General features: G+C 44.6%; 2 protein-coding genes across 5 annotated transcripts in view; both read right to left on the bottom strand.

Moving 5' to 3' along the window:
• prkar2aa (protein kinase, cAMP-dependent, regulatory, type II, alpha A) overlaps positions 1-17,315 on the bottom strand; it is a 34,817-nt gene that overhangs the window by 4,846 nt on the left and 12,656 nt on the right. The window contains exons 2-9 of one of the 2 annotated variants that reach the window (XM_010895837.5): positions 7,918-7,953; positions 7,445-7,581; positions 7,037-7,143; positions 3,224-3,377; positions 753-854; positions 607-681; positions 437-502; positions 302-304 (exon numbers count right to left, since the gene is read on the bottom strand). In XM_010895837.5, coding sequence (XP_010894139.1) covers positions 302-304; positions 437-502; positions 607-681; positions 753-854; positions 3,224-3,377; positions 7,037-7,143; positions 7,445-7,581; positions 7,918-7,953 — 680 coding nt within the window. The remainder of the gene's footprint in view (positions 1-301; positions 305-436; positions 503-606; positions 682-752; positions 855-3,223; positions 3,378-7,036; positions 7,144-7,444; positions 7,582-7,917; positions 7,954-17,315) is intronic. The other variant, XM_010895838.5, reaches the window with a different exon arrangement.
• On the bottom strand, positions 7,965-13,661 carry LOC117595381. Of its 3 annotated transcripts, none has more exons than XR_004576577.1 (2): positions 8,602-13,660; positions 7,965-8,462 (listed from the first exon to the last, which is right to left on the bottom strand). XR_004576577.1 is itself a non-coding variant. In XM_034295851.1 (2 exons), the coding sequence occupies exons 1-2, from the start codon at positions 11,884-11,886 to the stop codon at positions 10,192-10,194; spliced, it is 1,320 nt and encodes a 439-aa protein (XP_034151742.1). In that variant the 5' UTR covers positions 11,887-13,661; the 3' UTR covers positions 7,965-10,191. The 3 variants fall into 3 exon arrangements, 2 of the variants coding, with proteins under 2 accessions (XP_034151742.1, XP_034151741.1); XM_034295851.1 differs by having other exon boundaries at positions 7,965-11,490; positions 11,866-13,661; XM_034295850.1 differs by having other exon boundaries at positions 7,965-11,980; positions 12,397-13,660.

Raw genomic sequence — 17,315 nt, 5'->3', positions numbered from 1 at the left:
CAATAAAAAAGCAATCTAGAATGCTGATTGAAAATGGCCCAGACTGCATTACTCTGTTTTATGTAACAGTGCTGGAATCAACTGGCTGGCACTTCATTTATCAGTGGGAAATGTTATTAGGATGAGGAGTTTGGAAGCAGGTACAGCCAACTAAACCTAGCTATCATTAGGAACCATAGCTACTCAGCTAGGTAAAATAGGATTTATTTTAGGTACACACTATTCTGATTAAATCACAACATGTAAGTAAAAGGTTGGCTGAAGTCAGCTTTTATTAGAATATTACACTTATTAGCCATACCGTCTTTGTTGCAGGTTGTTAAGTAGAACATGAGAAAACAGGAGAGAAAAACAAGGTGACTTAACTAAAACAGTCTCTGGTGCTGAGCGAGAAGACAAAAAGAAAAAGCGTAACAAAAAAAGGAAGACCACTTACTTTGCTCTTCATCATAATCTTCACCTCTCCAGACTCCACAATGTAGAAACAATCTGCTCTGTCCCCCTAAACCAACAGGATCCACCAAAGTTTACTACCAGTCAGTTATACAACTCCTCACAATGGAAATTAGCAGTTAGCGTTACAGTAATACCAACAGGATTACCCACCTGAACGATGATGCGCTCTCCATCTGAAAATGTCTTTATTCCTAATACATCCACAATCTTCATCCTCTCGGATAACTGGAGAGGAAGAAAACGATTTAATAAGGAATGTCTAGCAAATTGTGATTCCCACCATCTTCCCTCCTTACCTCCAGAGACTTCAGTAGGGGGACAGACTCTACAAACTGCTCGTACAGCCTCCTCTTTTTGGCATTGGCCTTCACAATGAGCCTACGGAACGTGGCCCGGTCCTGGAAGAGCACACAGACAGCACCGGTCACACGTACTACAAAAATAATACCCATTCAATAGAATCTACATTCATACAGGTTGCCTGAGACAAAATGTATAAAAAAAAAAAAAGAAGAGGAGGTGTTCAGACCAAGATGGCAGGGAGGGGCCACTTAAGACAATATCAAAACATGACATTGAGACAACAGCAAGAATAACAAACACACATACAGACAATTTCAGACAAACATACCATAATAATTAAAACACAAGTGTCATCAAGTACATGTACCTAACGACAGTCACGTTTCCCATTAACCTGCGACTCCTATTAAATTCCTCCTGAGAAACTAGAGCTTGGATTTTCAAACCGATCTGGAGAAATAATAATAGAAACTCATATGTACTAATCTCTGAAACAGATATTATGAGCTAATCATGACGGTTCCCAAACCTGTTCATTAAATGACTGGGTTTTCTTAAGCCCCACTTTCTCTCACTTCATCACATGTTGAAAAACACAGCCTTCCTTATAGGCATCCGTCTCCACGCTGCTCTTCTAACCAGGACATCATGGGGGTTAACTCACGCCAGAGCAAACTCACTAACCTGACAACCTCAATGAGCTTTGGAAGCCCCCAAGCCTGATCTTACACATCTGTGCGTCACCCAGCATTCAAAAGTGTGTAGAATAGCTTGCACATGGCTTTTAATTGAGTGACAGTTAAAGTAATTTGCTAGGTTCATGTCAACATCTGTGCTGTTAAAAATCTCTTTTAATAGTGCCAAGTGAGTTGAGACAGAATCCCAGTGTGCGCAATCATCCTACCCTTACACAGAGGTCTACGCAATCAGTCTACCTTACCCAGAGGTCTATGTAATCAGTCTACCTTACACAGAGGTCTATGCAACCACCCTACCCTTACACAGAGGTCTATGTAATCAGTCTACCCTTACACAGAGGTCTATGTAATCAGTCTACCTTACACAGAGGTCTATGTAACCACCCTACCTTACACAGAGGTCTATGTAACCACCCTACCCTTACACAGAGGTCTATGTAACCACCCTACCCTTACACAGAGGTCTATGTAACCAGTCTACCCTTACACAGAGGTCTATGTAATCAGTCTACCCTTACACAGAGGTCTATGCAACCACCCTACCCTTACACAGAGGTCTATGCAACCACCCTACCCTTACACAGAGGTCTATGTAATCAGTCTACCCTTACACAGAGGTCTATGTAATCAGTCTACCCTTACACAGAGGTCTATGTAATCAGTCTACCCTTACACAGAGGTCTATGTAATCAGTCTACCCTTACACAGAGGTCTATGCGATCAGTCTACCCTTACACAGAGGTCTATGCGATCAGTCTACCCTTACACAGAGGTCTATGCAATCAGTCTACCCTTACACAGAGGTCTATGCAATCAGTCTACCCTTACACAGAGGTCTATGCAATCAGTCTACCCTTACCCAGAGGTCTATGCAATCAGTCTACCCTTACCCAGAGGTCTATGCAATCAGTCTACCTTACCCAGAGGTCTATGCAATCAGTCTACCTTACCCAGAGGTCTATGCAATCAGTCTACCTTACCCAGAGGTCTATGCAATCAGTCTACCTTACCCAGAGGTCTATGCAATCAGTCTACCTTACCCAGAGGTCTATGCAATCAGTCTACCTTACCCAGAGGTCTATGCAATCAGTCTACCTTACCCAGAGGTCTATGCAATCAGTCTACCTTACCCAGAGGTCTATGCAATCAGTCTACCTTACCCAGAGGTCTATGCAATCAGTCTACCTTACCCAGAGGTCTATGCAATCAGTCTACCTTACCCAGAGGTCTATGCAATCAGTCTACTTTACACAGAGGTCCATGCAATCAGTCTACTTTACACAGAGGTCCATGCAATCAGTCTACTTTACACAGAGGTCTATGCAATCAGTCTATTTTACACAGAGGTCTATGAGATAATTCCAAGAGAAAATTCCTGTAACTTCCTCGATCATTTAGTGTTAGCCTTTATAATACAGCTTTTTTGTTTTTTGGAAGATTATATCCATGCACATTGATATTAAAACAATGTTAGCTCAAACTATATTAAATCGAATTAATTCCATGAACCTCAGAGACCACCTCACATTTTCAGGACAACCAGGGCTACAAGCATAACAAAACTATTTCATATGATCTTCAGCATAGATTATCAGTTTTTAAGGCACAAAGATCTTATCTACAACACAATAAAAGATGGAACAAAACAGTAAACCATGTATGCGTAACATGACCACTATAGTATTATTCTCTCTAGTGTCCACAGGGAGGTGCTGTGAGCGAGCTCAAATGTCAAGGTGGTGTGTGTGCGCATGTGCGTGCCTCACCAGGCCCCAGAGCGCCCCCTCCTGGGTGGCGATGATTGTCGCAGCACGGGGGGTGTTGTACATCAGTGCCAGTTCCCCGAAGCTGCCCTTGTTGTCATACTGGCCAACACACTTCCCTACACCATCAATTTGCACCACTATGTCATAAACGCCTCTGGAACAAGAAGAGGGGAGGGGAAATGAGGGACCAAAGAAAATGTCTCCATCAGTCAACAATTCTTTTATCATGTATTCATCACAGGTTACATTTTTAACAACAGTTTTCTGGTGAAATGTAGTTTACTACATTCGTCATAAAGGCCTGTTTCATAATATTACCTTATATGCAAGCTGCTTACAGCAGTTTAAAAGTAATCGCAAAAAAAGCAGGTCTTATTTTAGGGCTTTTTTCACCCTGGCTATTCCTACCAAGCCTATTGAGGGCAGAACGCGTTCTGAAGGTTCTAATTCAAATCAAAGCTCACTACAACTTGATAGACGGCCCCAAAAATGTACGATTACACAGCATTTAGTTGTTGCAACCCCTCTCACGTGGTAATAATGTTAGCAGACTCAGCAGTCAACTTTACTCTCGATCACTCAGGCTTTCTTCGTGTTAGAAGCGTGGAAAAGCTCAAATTGTTTTGGCTTAATTTCAATAATGTACAGACATCTTTACTAAACAGTTATTCAGAATTGTTATATAACTAGTGTTAGTCTTGATCATATCAGAAATTCAACTTTTGCAACAATGGCTGCTTCATTTCCCAATGGAAAAAAGCTACATGTGGACAAGCCTGTCTAATTAATCAGAAATCTCAAATAACCAGATATCTTGGCTCTTGGAGCTGGCCAAGGAGTGCGAATGCCTCTAAGGGAGAGACTGATTATCCATTGTAAATAGCGTAGAGGTCCGAGACACAAACTGCCAACCAATAGACTGACAATTGTATCTGGCCAGGGACAAGAAAGATAAGCTGAGGATAAGCTGGCTATAAGCATCAGTAGCTACATGCAGTAAACCAAGCAAACAAGCCAAAAGGAAAATACAGACGCATTGGCTGAACTGTCCACGGAGGCAGAAAATTCCTGTTCATTGGCCTTTGAATTGCAAAAGATCAACTAGTATGCAACACCACTTGGGTCTTTGTTAAATTATTGAAAAATCAGCACTTGAATATGAACAATTGTGACTGAATTCTGTCCAGGTAAATTATTTTCAACATGCAGAGATTGAACTATCATTCATAAAGCATATGTCATTGGTATGTATGTAATGATACTGGGTCAGTTGTGTTGCAAACTTTTTGCCAGAAGGCAGCCTACAGTTCTTTGGAGGTGGCTACAAGGAAGGGATAAATACTATCATTCCCTTCCTCCAGGTAGCTAGGATGACTGCCCAGAAAAAAAAAGCTAGCTGATGGATGCCAACTATGTTCGCCCCTAACAAACATTTAGCTATAGATACAAAATCATGTTTTTGACTGGGAAAGCTTATTTTTTGCTGATGGATGGAAATGATATTCTCAACAACAAAACAAGTACACACCAAAATGACATCACCTGATTTATTGAGATATCCAAGTAGGAAGGCGTCATTTCAATACTTGTATTTAGTAATAGGGTGTTTTTTTTGGACGCACAGGACATATCTGCTATAGACGTTAACTAGTTAGCTTTGGGAAAGATGCTTAGCAGGCATGCTTGTCATTTATAATGTTATTGCGGTGATTGTTTTATATACTATGCTGTGATGCAATCAATTCGGTTCTGCAATATCAAGGTATTGTAGTGAAATGCCTGCCCATATTGACTGCATCGCCCATGTTGTCCCCCATGGCCAAAACATAGCAAACAGGGATTAGCTTCTCCACCATTCTTCTCCTTCAGAGAATTTAACTATTTTGCTTGCTTAACGAACAACAGAATCTCTCACCACCAAAGCTCCACTGAAAATGAATGAGCAACCCCATCCACCACTTGCTGTCTGAAACCACCTATAGCAGTAAACCAAGCAAGAACTAATACAGCTGGCAAATACAATTTAAGTAAATAAATGGCTGCTCCTCAAGCCCCCTCACTGGCTCACCATAGTCTTCTATCTGTGGGCTGGCTGAATTACGTTTTCCTAGTTTTTTTCCCTTGTTTAATACTTCCTTGTAAACACTGCAATAATTACTCGTAAATACAATTGAACCGTGAAGGAGTGGATTTTTACTTCATATACCAGCAGTGATTTTTCAATTTTTTCATAAAAGCAGAGACCTTTATTGGTGCCATGTAGGGGAAATGGAATTCTAAGCTTTACTCATGTCATGAGTCTCAAAGGTTTGATCCAATACATTTTCTATGGCCTCACATTAGCACTCCAGCTCAGCCAGCGTTTTCTGTGAGTGGATGTTTATACATTGTATTGGCCAGCCTGTCACTGGGTCTTCATTTTCACAGAACTGGGTCTAGTTCTGTTGTTCATTGACTGGCCTTTTGACCAATCACATCAGAGCTGGCCTGGCTGATCGGGGAACTGATTGGTGGGAAGAGGATGGAGGGTGGGGCGGGAACAGTAGAATTTTAGCATACAATAGCCAGTAAATACTCATTTTAAAAATGTGCATTGGTCCCTTCCAAAGCAGCTCATCTCCACACCTACCAGTGCCTGTACGTATAAACTCTTTTAATAGAGAAAATCGATCAGGACTATATTCCAATAGTCTAGAATAATGAACAATAACAGTCAGGACTATCTTCTAATAGTCTAGAATAATAAACAATAACAGTCAGGACTATCTTCCAATAGTCTAGAATAATAAACAATAATGTAGAATGTAGAAATAAGGTTTTTATTATAAGTTGATATAGATGAAACGTGGGGTGATTGGGATTGAACTGAAAATCTAGTAAACACTTTTCAATGGAATTGGTGATTTAAGTGAGAGATACTTATTTTTTATCTTGTTGGGAAATTGTAGTCATTAGTGCAGTTCTGCAAAACATTCTGGATGAAACCACGGGTGAAAGATTACAAAAGTGACCATTCTTTCCATCTAAATTGGGGATTAAAAAAAGGTTTCTGCTTTAAGGTCTTTGCTGACCAGACCAGGTTGTAACAGACTTATTTTATCCATGATTTAATTAAATCTAGTCTCACATACATTTAACTGTCATTGTCATGTATTTTCCACTCAAATGACACTAAAATAAACTGTCAAACATGTCGTTCCCTTTATAACTGAACGCCAAACTGCAGATCAAACAAGGAGATGAGTTCTGTGAATTGGCCTTTTTTCCAGTAACGTACTGTACCACCTTGATTGGCTGGCTGCTTTGGGCGGTGCTTTGGTACCACTGGTGGAGCATTAACTTTGTTTGGAGGGATTAGTGTTACGATCACTTGGCTACATAGGTGACCAGGGAGTTTCCCATGAGGCCTTGAAAGCCAGTGCGTAGAGACGGAATCGGTTTTAATGGGCTTATGACGTGCATCTAGCCCTAAGCCTCCCAGACAGAGGCAATAGCAGGACTGACGAGGATCTTAACGGGCCACAGTGAATAAGCCCACCCAAAGGCTGAATCCCAAAGGGCGCCCTGTTCTCTACCTAGTACACTTCTTATGACCAAGGCTCCATAGAGCTCTAGTCACATGCTGGGCACTATTTATGGGATAGGAATCCATCGGAAACTTTAGTAGAGCCTAGGGCTGGAACACATGGCAGAAACTACCATTAGAAGACCAGGCCCATGGGGGTCAGTGTGTCTGTTACTCTACTATGAAATCATACCCGCTTTGGGTATGATTCCCTAGAAAGCAGACATGCGCGCACGCACACACGCTACCTCTCGATAACGTAGAAGTTGTCACCGTCATCTCCCTGGTCAATAACGTGCTCCTGGGGCTGAACGCGTAGCTCAAACATAGCATCCAGCACTTCTGAGAACTGCTCCTGTGAGGGGGGAGAGGAGAGTGGTGACAGGATTGACGGAGAGACCAGCATGACTGGAAGACAACAAGCACATGGAACCGTGTCCATCTAGCATGGGGGACATCGTCAGGGGGCCCAAATCCCAGAACATACAGGTATATAGAGACGAGTTAGGGGACCCGATTACACCTGAACACTGAAGCGCTCATTTCAAAAGGTTTGAATATAACGAACAGCACTGCAACGTGCTGACTGGAACTCCAGAAGCGTGTGACTGAGGTTCCTGTTGGACTGCAGCCCTCCTGTTCCTCCGTCTGCCCACCTGTTCCAGGGTCTTGAACAGTAGGATGTCTTTGCAGGCGTCCTGCAGGCGACAGCGCTGCTCGTCTGTTTTGGGGTGCACCACCCGCGGCTCCTCCACCTCGTCATCGTCGTCTGGGTTGAAGGCCTCGGCGCACACTGGGCGGGGGAAGGGGGACAACACAGACTGTAACACCAGCTGAGGCAGGGAGGAAGGAAACATGCTGGGCAACAATGCTACTGTAATACCAGAGTCCCACTGGAACCAACAGGGAGTCACAGTAAGGCAGACTCCAGGGGACTTCTATCAGGTTGACAGAACGTGAACAGATGGAGTTACAAGACAACCAGCAGTAACTAGTGTCAACACCAAGCAGTCATAAGGAGGGCCGGTGAGATTACAGCAGCTCAAAGATCTCCGGCTACACCCAACTGACATGCACAAACATGGCTGGCGCAGATTACATTAGAGTGGTGACGTCAAGCAGGACTCACCTGACACTCTGCGGTGGTATCTGCTGGGAGGCGGGGCTAGAGGAAGATTGGGAGGGAGAGAGAGGCTTCGTTAGCACTTGTGAACATTCTCTGAGTTTCACACATCGCTGCAGCTGTAGGGCCTGTGGTTACGACCTCTGACATCACAGACGGCACTCTTGAACCAGCAGAGGCCAAAAAAACAACAGACAAAAAAATAACATGAAAGGAGACAGGGCACGCTCTCTTTTTCTCTCACACACGAACACACTATGTCACACTTAAGACCTGAAAAATGTTTCAAAATGGTCTGCCTTAAAAACACACAGAGAAATTTTTTTAATAACCCACACACATTTGCCAGAGGCCCAATGCACAGCTTGTTGAGTGGGAGTATTTGAGCCAGACTTAAGACTGTGAAGTTGGGGTGAGACAGGCACCGGAGCTTGGACAGCCCGGGAGGCCGGCGTTGATCACTGTGGATACGTATCCAGCGCGAATATGAATGTTTAATCAGCGTGGGGAGCGTAGCTTCCAGAGGGATGAGACAGCTGGGTTGTGTTCGGCTGTGTTCATGAGAGGGGGCATTGACAGGACAGTGTCAATACCACCGTCCACAGTTCCACTCTGCCCCCCTTCACACTCTATCATCAAGCTGTCAACAGTCATTAACTGGGCCATGTGAACACATTTCAAACGCCTCACCTTCTCCATGCAATTCAACTGGACGAGCTTTGTCGGCATGACAAACAGGCATTGCAAGGTGGAAAATAAGAAGATTTCAATTATAAGTAGATAAAATCAATCTGAAATTTGAAGTAAACATTACAGATCAAAAGTTTTAAAAGTATACAGGCATTTTGAATGTTTCATTATAAACTGTGCATGGGATTGAAACTATATGCAAATACTTCATCACAAAAAAGAAAAAAATGAAATATTAGCTATGTTTACAATGTTATTTATGCTCCACTGCTTGCCCTTTCCTCATGGCAACGGGCCTCATCTTGCTGCTGCGATGGCATGTTGTGGTTTTTCGCCTAACAGATATGGGAGTTTACTGCTTGATTTGTTTTCAAAATGTTTTGATCTGTAGGAAGTGTCTCTGTAATGAGGTCATACACTTGACCAGGCATTATGCCACAGCACCGTACTCCATTTACTGCTAGCAAGCTGATCAGTTTTACAGTGACAAATTGCTCTTTGTGATTCTCAGGATGTTGGTCAAAATGTGTTGGGTGGAAACATGCTGCTCTACTTGCACTCTGCGGGGTATGTTTGTGCACATTCTTGCTCTCATTGGAGCGCTGCTTCCCTTAGTAGAGGTAGGATTTAACAGGATTCCCATTGGCTACAGCCAAGGCTCATCCTGGGGTCCACACATATATAAAACACGTGCCGACAACATTGTGCAAAGCTGAATGGCATATTTCCTGCTATTATATTAAAAAGCTGTATAACATTACTAAGAACAATGTCTCTGTTTGTGTGTGTGTGAGAGGAATATGACAGGGGTAAGCATGATCCAGAGATGCTTCAGAAGGCCTTGACCCAGTTAAATACTCAGTTTGTCTCACTATGCTCAGGGACAGGCAGTAAAACCAATGGAGATAGGTACTGGGAGTTCATTGGCTGATAACAGGGATTTCTACAACGGTTTGGCCAAATTAAGCATTGTGATTGGTTGAAAGAGTGTTCTGAGCTGCGATAAAAAGTGCTTACCATCAGAGGACTCGAAACAGGGAGCTTGCTTAGTTTTCAGCACCATCAGCAAAGCTGCAGCAATTCATAAACTGATCTCCGGTGCAGAAAGCATCTACGCGTCCACCTTTCTATGTTCTGAACGTACAACCACAGACAGCACTATCGTCACAGAGCCTGGCTGACAGCCCACTGCCCACAGCAACTCAAATTAAACAAATGAACCACCAGTCGGTTTGAACAATAAAGAGTGCAAATCGAACAAACGACCAGCTGGCTCGGGTAGCAATGCTGGATTTGTGTCCGAGGTATTTCCGTGCGGAAGGATGAAATGGCACGAATATGTGTATGGAAATAACACGCTAAATGACATGTCACCCATTGTTTAAATACAATGTTGGTAAGCCCTTGCAGAAAAGCAACTGCACACTCAAGGTTGAGGTAAGCGGCTGTGCAGATCATAAGACAACATTCAGCCATGCATACGACAGAACCATCATGGTAAATGTAGTTTATCACGTCCTCCCTGCATACATTCAACATTAGCTGCTACACAGACAAACGGGTATGAAGCAAAGGGAGTTGTTCACTGTTCTAATCCCGTACAGCGGCCGCCCACCCCGTTGACACTGGTGTAGCCTCCACATTTCCCTGGACACTGGTGTAGCCTCCACATTTCCCTGGACACTGGTGTAGCCTCCACATTTCCCTGGACACTGGTGTAGCCTCCACATTTCCCTGGACACTGGTGTAGCCTCCACATTTCCCGTTGACACTGGTGTAGCCTCCACATTTCCCGTTGACACTGGTGTAGCCTCCACATTTCCCGTTGACACTGGTGTAGCCTCCACATTTCCCGTTGACACTGGTGTAGCCTCCACATTTCCCGTTGACACTGGTGTAGCCTCCACATTTCCCTGGACACTGGTGTAGCCTCCACATTTCCCTGGACACTGGTGTAGCCTCCACATTTCCCTGGACACTGGTGTAGCCTCCACATTTCCCTGGACACTGGTGTAGCCTCCACATTTCCCTGGACACTGGTGTAGCCTCCACATTTCCCTGGACACTGGTGTAGCCTCCACATTTCCCTGGACACTGGTGTAGCCTCCACATTTCCCTGGACACTGGTGTAGCCTCCACATTTCCCTGGACACTGGTGTAGCCTCCACATTTCCCTGGACACTGGTGTAGCCTCCACATTTCCCTGGACACTGGTGTAGCCTCCACATTTCCCTGGACACTGGTGTAGCCTCCACATTTCCCTGGACACTGGTGTAGCCTCCACATTTCCCGTTGACACTGGTGTAGCCTCCACATTTCCCGTTGACACTGGTGTAGCCTCCACATTTCCCGTTGACACTGGTGTAGCCTCCACATTTCCCGTTGACACTGGTGTAGCCTCCACATTTCCCGTTGACACTGGTGTAGCCTCCACATTTCCCTGGACACTGGTGTAGCCTCCACATTTCCCTGGACACTGGTGTAGCCTCCACATTTCCCTGGACACTGGTGTAGCCTCCACATTTCCCTGGACACTGGTGTAGCCTCCACATTTCCCTGGACACTGGTGTAGCCTCCACATTTCCCTGGACACTGGTGTAGCCTCCACATTTCCCTGGACACTGGTGTAGCCTCCACATTTCCCTGGACACTGGTGTAGCCTCCACATTTCCCTGGACACTGGTGTAGCCTCCACATTTCCCTGGACACTGGTGTAGCCTCCACATTTCCCTGGACACTGGTGTAGCCTCCACATTTCCCTGGACACTGGTGTAGCCTCCACATTTCCCTGGACACTGGTGTAGCCTCCACATTTCCCTGGACACTGGTGTAGCCTCCACATTTCCCTGGACACTGGTGTAGCCTCCACATTACACGTGTAGAAAAGGCCTGTTCAAACGATTGCATTCCATGGCAATGGGCTATACAGCATATGCGTAATTTCATGTCCTTCTAATCTCAGGAGAGGAGGCTGAATCGGCTAAAACTTTTTCTTCACAATTATAAATTCTGAAGAATAAACATAAACAAGCTAAACTATTTCCAGTCAGCACAATGTGGCTGTAAAGTCTCTGAATGCAGTCAATAGGGAAGTAAACATTCTACAAAAAAATACTTTCATGCAGTCAATTACAATTATCACACAGCCGATATTATTGACACTTTTGTAAAACAAACCATATTATTAACATTATTATTTGTATCATTTAGTTATCTTGTAGATCTTCTGAGTTACATGCAGCTATTTACTCTATCGACTCTCACCTGGGTATAAGGTAGCAGCATGACTATGTCACTAGACAACGCAAAATAAACCTTCCCATCATTAGACTCTTAACTCGTCTGGATACATGCTTGGCTGTCTGGATCATTGAGGTGCCTATAGGTGGAATAAAAAAAAATGATCGCAATAAATGATTGCAAACATTGACAAAGCAGGAGATGAACAGGAAGTCAACACAGCAGGCCTAAGGTTCTTTTTCGAAAAGAAGATATTGCTGCAGCTATAAGTCTGCAAGAATTTCACACACAATGCCGTTCTTGATTTATTTCAATGTGCAGGCAACGTATCCTGCTAAACTGTATTTACTATCACAACATATGAAACGCGTTCAGAATACAGAGTATTTTGGCATGTTTGTTCAAATGGACGCCGGGTTATTACCTCAGCAGTTCAGATATAAGAGGGAGAGAAACAGGCTCATGGTTGAAGGGGCGGGTAAAAGAGTGAAATGTGAAGGAAGGGGGGAGGGGTGAATGTAGCAGATATGTTATAAAGAAATAGAATGTGCATACCATTATCCAGAAAGCAATCCGGACCCTGATCCCTGGCTTTATCAAGAGAGTTTTCCGGAGGGGTGAGAGGGGACGTTGGCCAAATATTTTCTGAAGCTACAGCCATAAAGATATATGGCTCAGTGCTGGCTATGCAGTGTCTACTCCCTCTCATACTGGGCCACGTTTCCCTCTCTCAGAAAGGACCTGTACCCTAGAACATGTTGCTCCCTTATCTTACCAACAGACAGAACGGGGCTACAGACAGACTATTTAATTGTCTACAACTGGCAGTGTTATATCATTAATTAGTTACAAAGATGAAAGCTGCAAATTAATGAGAAGTCACTCAAAACATCCTGTTGTCTTTTTTTTGGCCAAAACTTGTTTGGAAATCCATTACGTAGTTATTAGAGGGGAGCGGAGTTGCTCTAAAAACAAAATTGGCTGGTTTGCCTGTAAACAAACTGGTAGGGTGTAGGTTAAGCCAGCTGCCATGATTTAACTTCATCAAATTTATTTCATGCTACTCAGATTGGTTAAAGATGCTTAAAAGATGCATTCAGTTTATTGGTCAGAAAAAGCAAATCAGAGTCCTCATGGGTATCTCTGCTTGTAAACGCTGTAAAACATAGAACAGCAGATTGTGATTTACAAGTATGAATCGTTTTGTCACATGTCTAGAGAAATTTGACTGACAAAAATGTGCATGTGTAGTCTAATTAATGAGTTAGATGATTTCAAACATTAAGCTAGTTATAAGCATGCAAACAGTTCTTACAACTACAAAATGAATTACACATTTGCAAATCTTTTTCAGAAGTACGCAAATCGTTTTTTACAACTACAAAACTAATTACAAATTTGCTAAATTGATGTCACCTTTTTACCATCATACCTCAAGCCCAAGAAACATTTTAGAAACATTATCTTGTGGACACAAGCATGCTGTCTCTCCATATTACTAACCCCACCGTTTGGTGTGCAACAGGTACAGTAGGGTTTTTCTAAAGATCCTACTGTCGGCCTCATCCACCAGCAAAGCTACTCTAACCTACAAGGTGCAATTAGTTTTGGCACAATACAAAAATTTTGACTATGATACAGATAACAGGTTTAATATGGAAATACTCTATACCAAAACAACACTCAAACTGATGTGACTAAAAATTAACACAACGTAAATGAACATAGAGCCAGGCGATATCAATAAAAATCAGTATCGCAATAAGTGGACCCAATTACCTCGATAAGAATACATGTTGTTAGAGGCACTTCTTAATGTTAATTAAAATATATTAGCTCAGCTCTTTCTTCACCACGACAGACCGATAACATCGACCGCATTACTGCAGAAGCTGCACCGATCCGTCTGTCAATCTTCCGTTCCATCCTTCCCTCACTCGTGAACAAGACCCCTAGATACTTAAACTCCTCCACTGGAGGCAAGAACTCTCCACCAACCTGAAGTTGGCAAGCCACCCTTTTGGAGGTACTGATTTTCATCCCAACCGCTTCACACTCTGCTGCAAACCGTCCCAGTGCATGCTGAAGGTCCTGGTTTGAAGGGGACAACACGACAACATAATCCGCAAAGAGCAGAGACAGAATCGTGTGGTCCCCAAACCTGACAACCACCGGACCCTGGCTGCGCCTAGAAATTCTGTCCTTAAAAATAAAGAACAGAACCGGCGACAATGGGCAGCCCTGCTGGAGTCCAACATGCACTGGGAAGTCTGACTTACTGCCGGCAATGCGAACCAAGCTCCTGCTTCGGTCGTACAGGGACCTGACAGCCCTTAGCAAAGGACCCAGGACCCCATACTCCCGACGCACCCTCCACAGGATGCCGCGAGGGACACAGTCGAATGCCTTCTCCAAATGCACAAAACATGTGGATTGGTTGGGCAAACTCCCATGAACCCTCAATCACCCCGTAGAGGGTATAGAGCTGGTCCAGTGTTCCACGGCCCGGACAAAAACCACACTGTTCCTCCTGAATCTGAGGTTTTACTACCGGCCGTATTCTCCTCTCCAGTACCCTGGCATAGACTTTCCCAGGGAGGCTGAGAAGTGTGATCCCCCTGTAGTTAGAACACACCCTCCGGTCCCCCTTCTTAAGAGGGACCACCACCCCGGTCTGCCATCCCAGAGGCACTGTCCCCGACCGCCACGCGATGCTGCAGAGGCATGTCAACCAAGACAGCCCCACAACATCCAGAGACTTGAGGTACTCAGGGAGGATCTCATCCACTCCCGGTGCCTTGCCACCAAGGAGTTTCTTGACTACCTCAGTGACCTCATCCTGGGTGATGGACGAGTCCACCTCTGAGCCCTCAGCCTCTGCCTCCTCAATGGAAGACGTGATGGCGGGATTGAGGAGATCCTTGAAATACTCCTTCCACAGCCCAACGACATCCCCAGTTGAGGTCAACAGCTGCCCACCTCCACTGTAAACAGCGTTGGTAGGGCACTGTTTCCCTCTCCTGAGGCGCCGGATGGTTTGCCAGAATGTCTTCGAGGCCAGCCGATAGTCCTTCTCCATGGCCTCACCGAACTCCTCCCAGGCCCGAGTTTTTGCCTCCACAACCACCCGGGCTGCAGTCCACTTGGCCTGCTGGTACCCATCAGCTGCCTCAAGAGTCCCACAAGCCAACCAGGCCTGATAGTTTTCTTCAGCTTGACGGCATCCCTTACTTCCGGTGTCCACCACCGGGTTCGGGGATTGCCGCCTTGACAGGCACCGGAGACCTTGCGGCCACAGCTCAGAGCGTCCACTTCGACAATGGAGGTGGAGAACATGGTCCACTCGGACTCAATATCTCCAGCCTCCCTCGGGATCCAGTCAAAGCTCTGCCGGAGGTGGGAGTTAAAGATCTCTCTGACAGGAGACCCAGCCAGACGTTCCCAGCAGACCCTTACAGTACGCTTGGGCCTGCCGAGTCTGTCCAGCTTCCTCCCCTGCCATCGGATCCAACTCACCACCAGGTGGTGATCAGTTGACAGCTCCGCCCCTCTCTTCACCCGAGTGTCCAAGAAATACGGCCGCAGGTCAGATGAAACGACAACAAAGTCGATCATCGACCTACGGCCTAGGGTGTCCTGGTGCCACGTACACTGATGGACACCCTTATGCTTGAAAATGGTGTTCGTTATAGACAAAGAAGTCCAATAACTGAACACCGCTCGGGTTCAGATCAGGGGGGCTGTTCCTCTCAATCACGGCCCTCCAGGTGTCACGGCCCTCAAGGTGTCACGAACGATGGAGTCCCCAGTCGGAGCACTTTCCAGCACCCCTCCCAGAGACTCCAAGAAGGTCGGGTACTCTGCACTGCCGTTCGGCCCGTAGGCACAAACAACAGTGAGAGACCTATCCCCGACCCGTAGGCGCAGGGAAACGACCCTCTCGTTCACCGGGGTAAACTCCAACACATGGCGGCAGAGCTGGGGGGCTATAAGCAAACCCACACCAGCCTGCCGCCTCTCACCATGGGCAACTCCAGAGTGGTGAAGAGTCCATCCTCTCTCAAGGAGTGTGGTTCCAGAGCCCAAGCCCTGCATTGAGGTGATCCCGACTATCTCTAGTCGGAACCTCTCAACCTCATGCACAATCTCAGGCTCCTTCCCCGCCAGTGAGGTGACGTTCCACGTCCCTAGAACTAGTTTCCATGTCCAGGGATCGGGTTGTCGAGGCCCCCGCCTTCGACTGCTGCACGATCCTCTACGCATCCTCTACATGCATTACAGCAAATTATGGAATGCACAATACTAGTTCAAAAAAGACAAACTAGTATTTTTCAATTGAAAAATATTGACCAACAATGATTTATCTTTTGGAGCAATGACATGAACATAAGCTCAGTATAACATGAGCATTATACAATGGGTGGTTTGAAACTCCATGTATTTACATCATTACTTAGCAATGCATTGCTCATTTTACTGTAACTTGCAAGTCACTTCATGAACTTGAGCTACAATGCCAAAAAATACCCAAACATTTTCCCCAAAATTATCCAAAATATCATATGAATCTCTGCATTTAAATACTTAATACTGAATAGCTATCTCTGGGGAAGCCTATTGACCCATATTATGAACATGAGGTCAACATAGCAATGTAATGCAACAGTTAATGTATAAATCAGTCAGTCAGTAAAAGGTCAAACAAAATCCACTTTGTTTGAAAATCAAGTGTGAACATTTGTAATTGTAGTAAGTTTGTTAAAAGGAGTTAAATGAATTGATGATTGGAATACATTTTTATTAAATGCACAGCAAATTGTTGTTAGGGTAATTTAATGAATTGATAAATCATATATTATGTCTGACTTAACGATAAAAAAATATTTAAAGAAATGTATTGCCATTTCCATCGGAGTGGCAGATGGGGACACTTCGCCAACAGCAGCACAAAGTACTGAAATTGTAACAAGGCACATTTTTGCAAACAATCGCAACAATGTAGGGACTCACAATGGCTGTGAAACATTTAATATTTCAACATTAAATTTTTGTAACTGTTTAAAGCTGGCAATCAAAAGTGAATAGCTGAGACCATTGACACTATTCAGACAGATTATTTTGACAGAAGTAACAAACCATTTTGGGTGTTCCAAGGATTTGGTATGTGGTGCAACACAATTTTTATAGGGACATAACCAGACTGACAGCTTCTCTGACCAACGCAATTGCACTGCAATTATTTTTTCATCCAAAGAAATAGCAATAGAAATCAGGGTAACAAGTAGTTACCTTAAATGTGAGTGGATCACCTGTTTTTGAACCAACATCTCAACTAGCCTACTGAGTCCCCCTGTTGCCCAATTTGTAAGTTCTGTGAGCCTCTGCACTGTTGGAAGATGACAGAGGAGACAATGCCAATCTTTCTGGAAGCCTGTGGCTCATATTTGCGCACCTGCTCACTCCGATTGTGGGGT

Source organism: Esox lucius, chromosome 12 (genome assembly GCF_011004845.1).
Source record: "Esox lucius isolate fEsoLuc1 chromosome 12, fEsoLuc1.pri, whole genome shotgun sequence".
NCBI classification, from domain to species: domain Eukaryota; kingdom Metazoa; phylum Chordata; class Actinopteri; order Esociformes; family Esocidae; genus Esox; species Esox lucius.
Note: the sequence above shows the minus strand (reverse complement) of the source record. Positions and strands in the feature narration are given on the sequence as shown.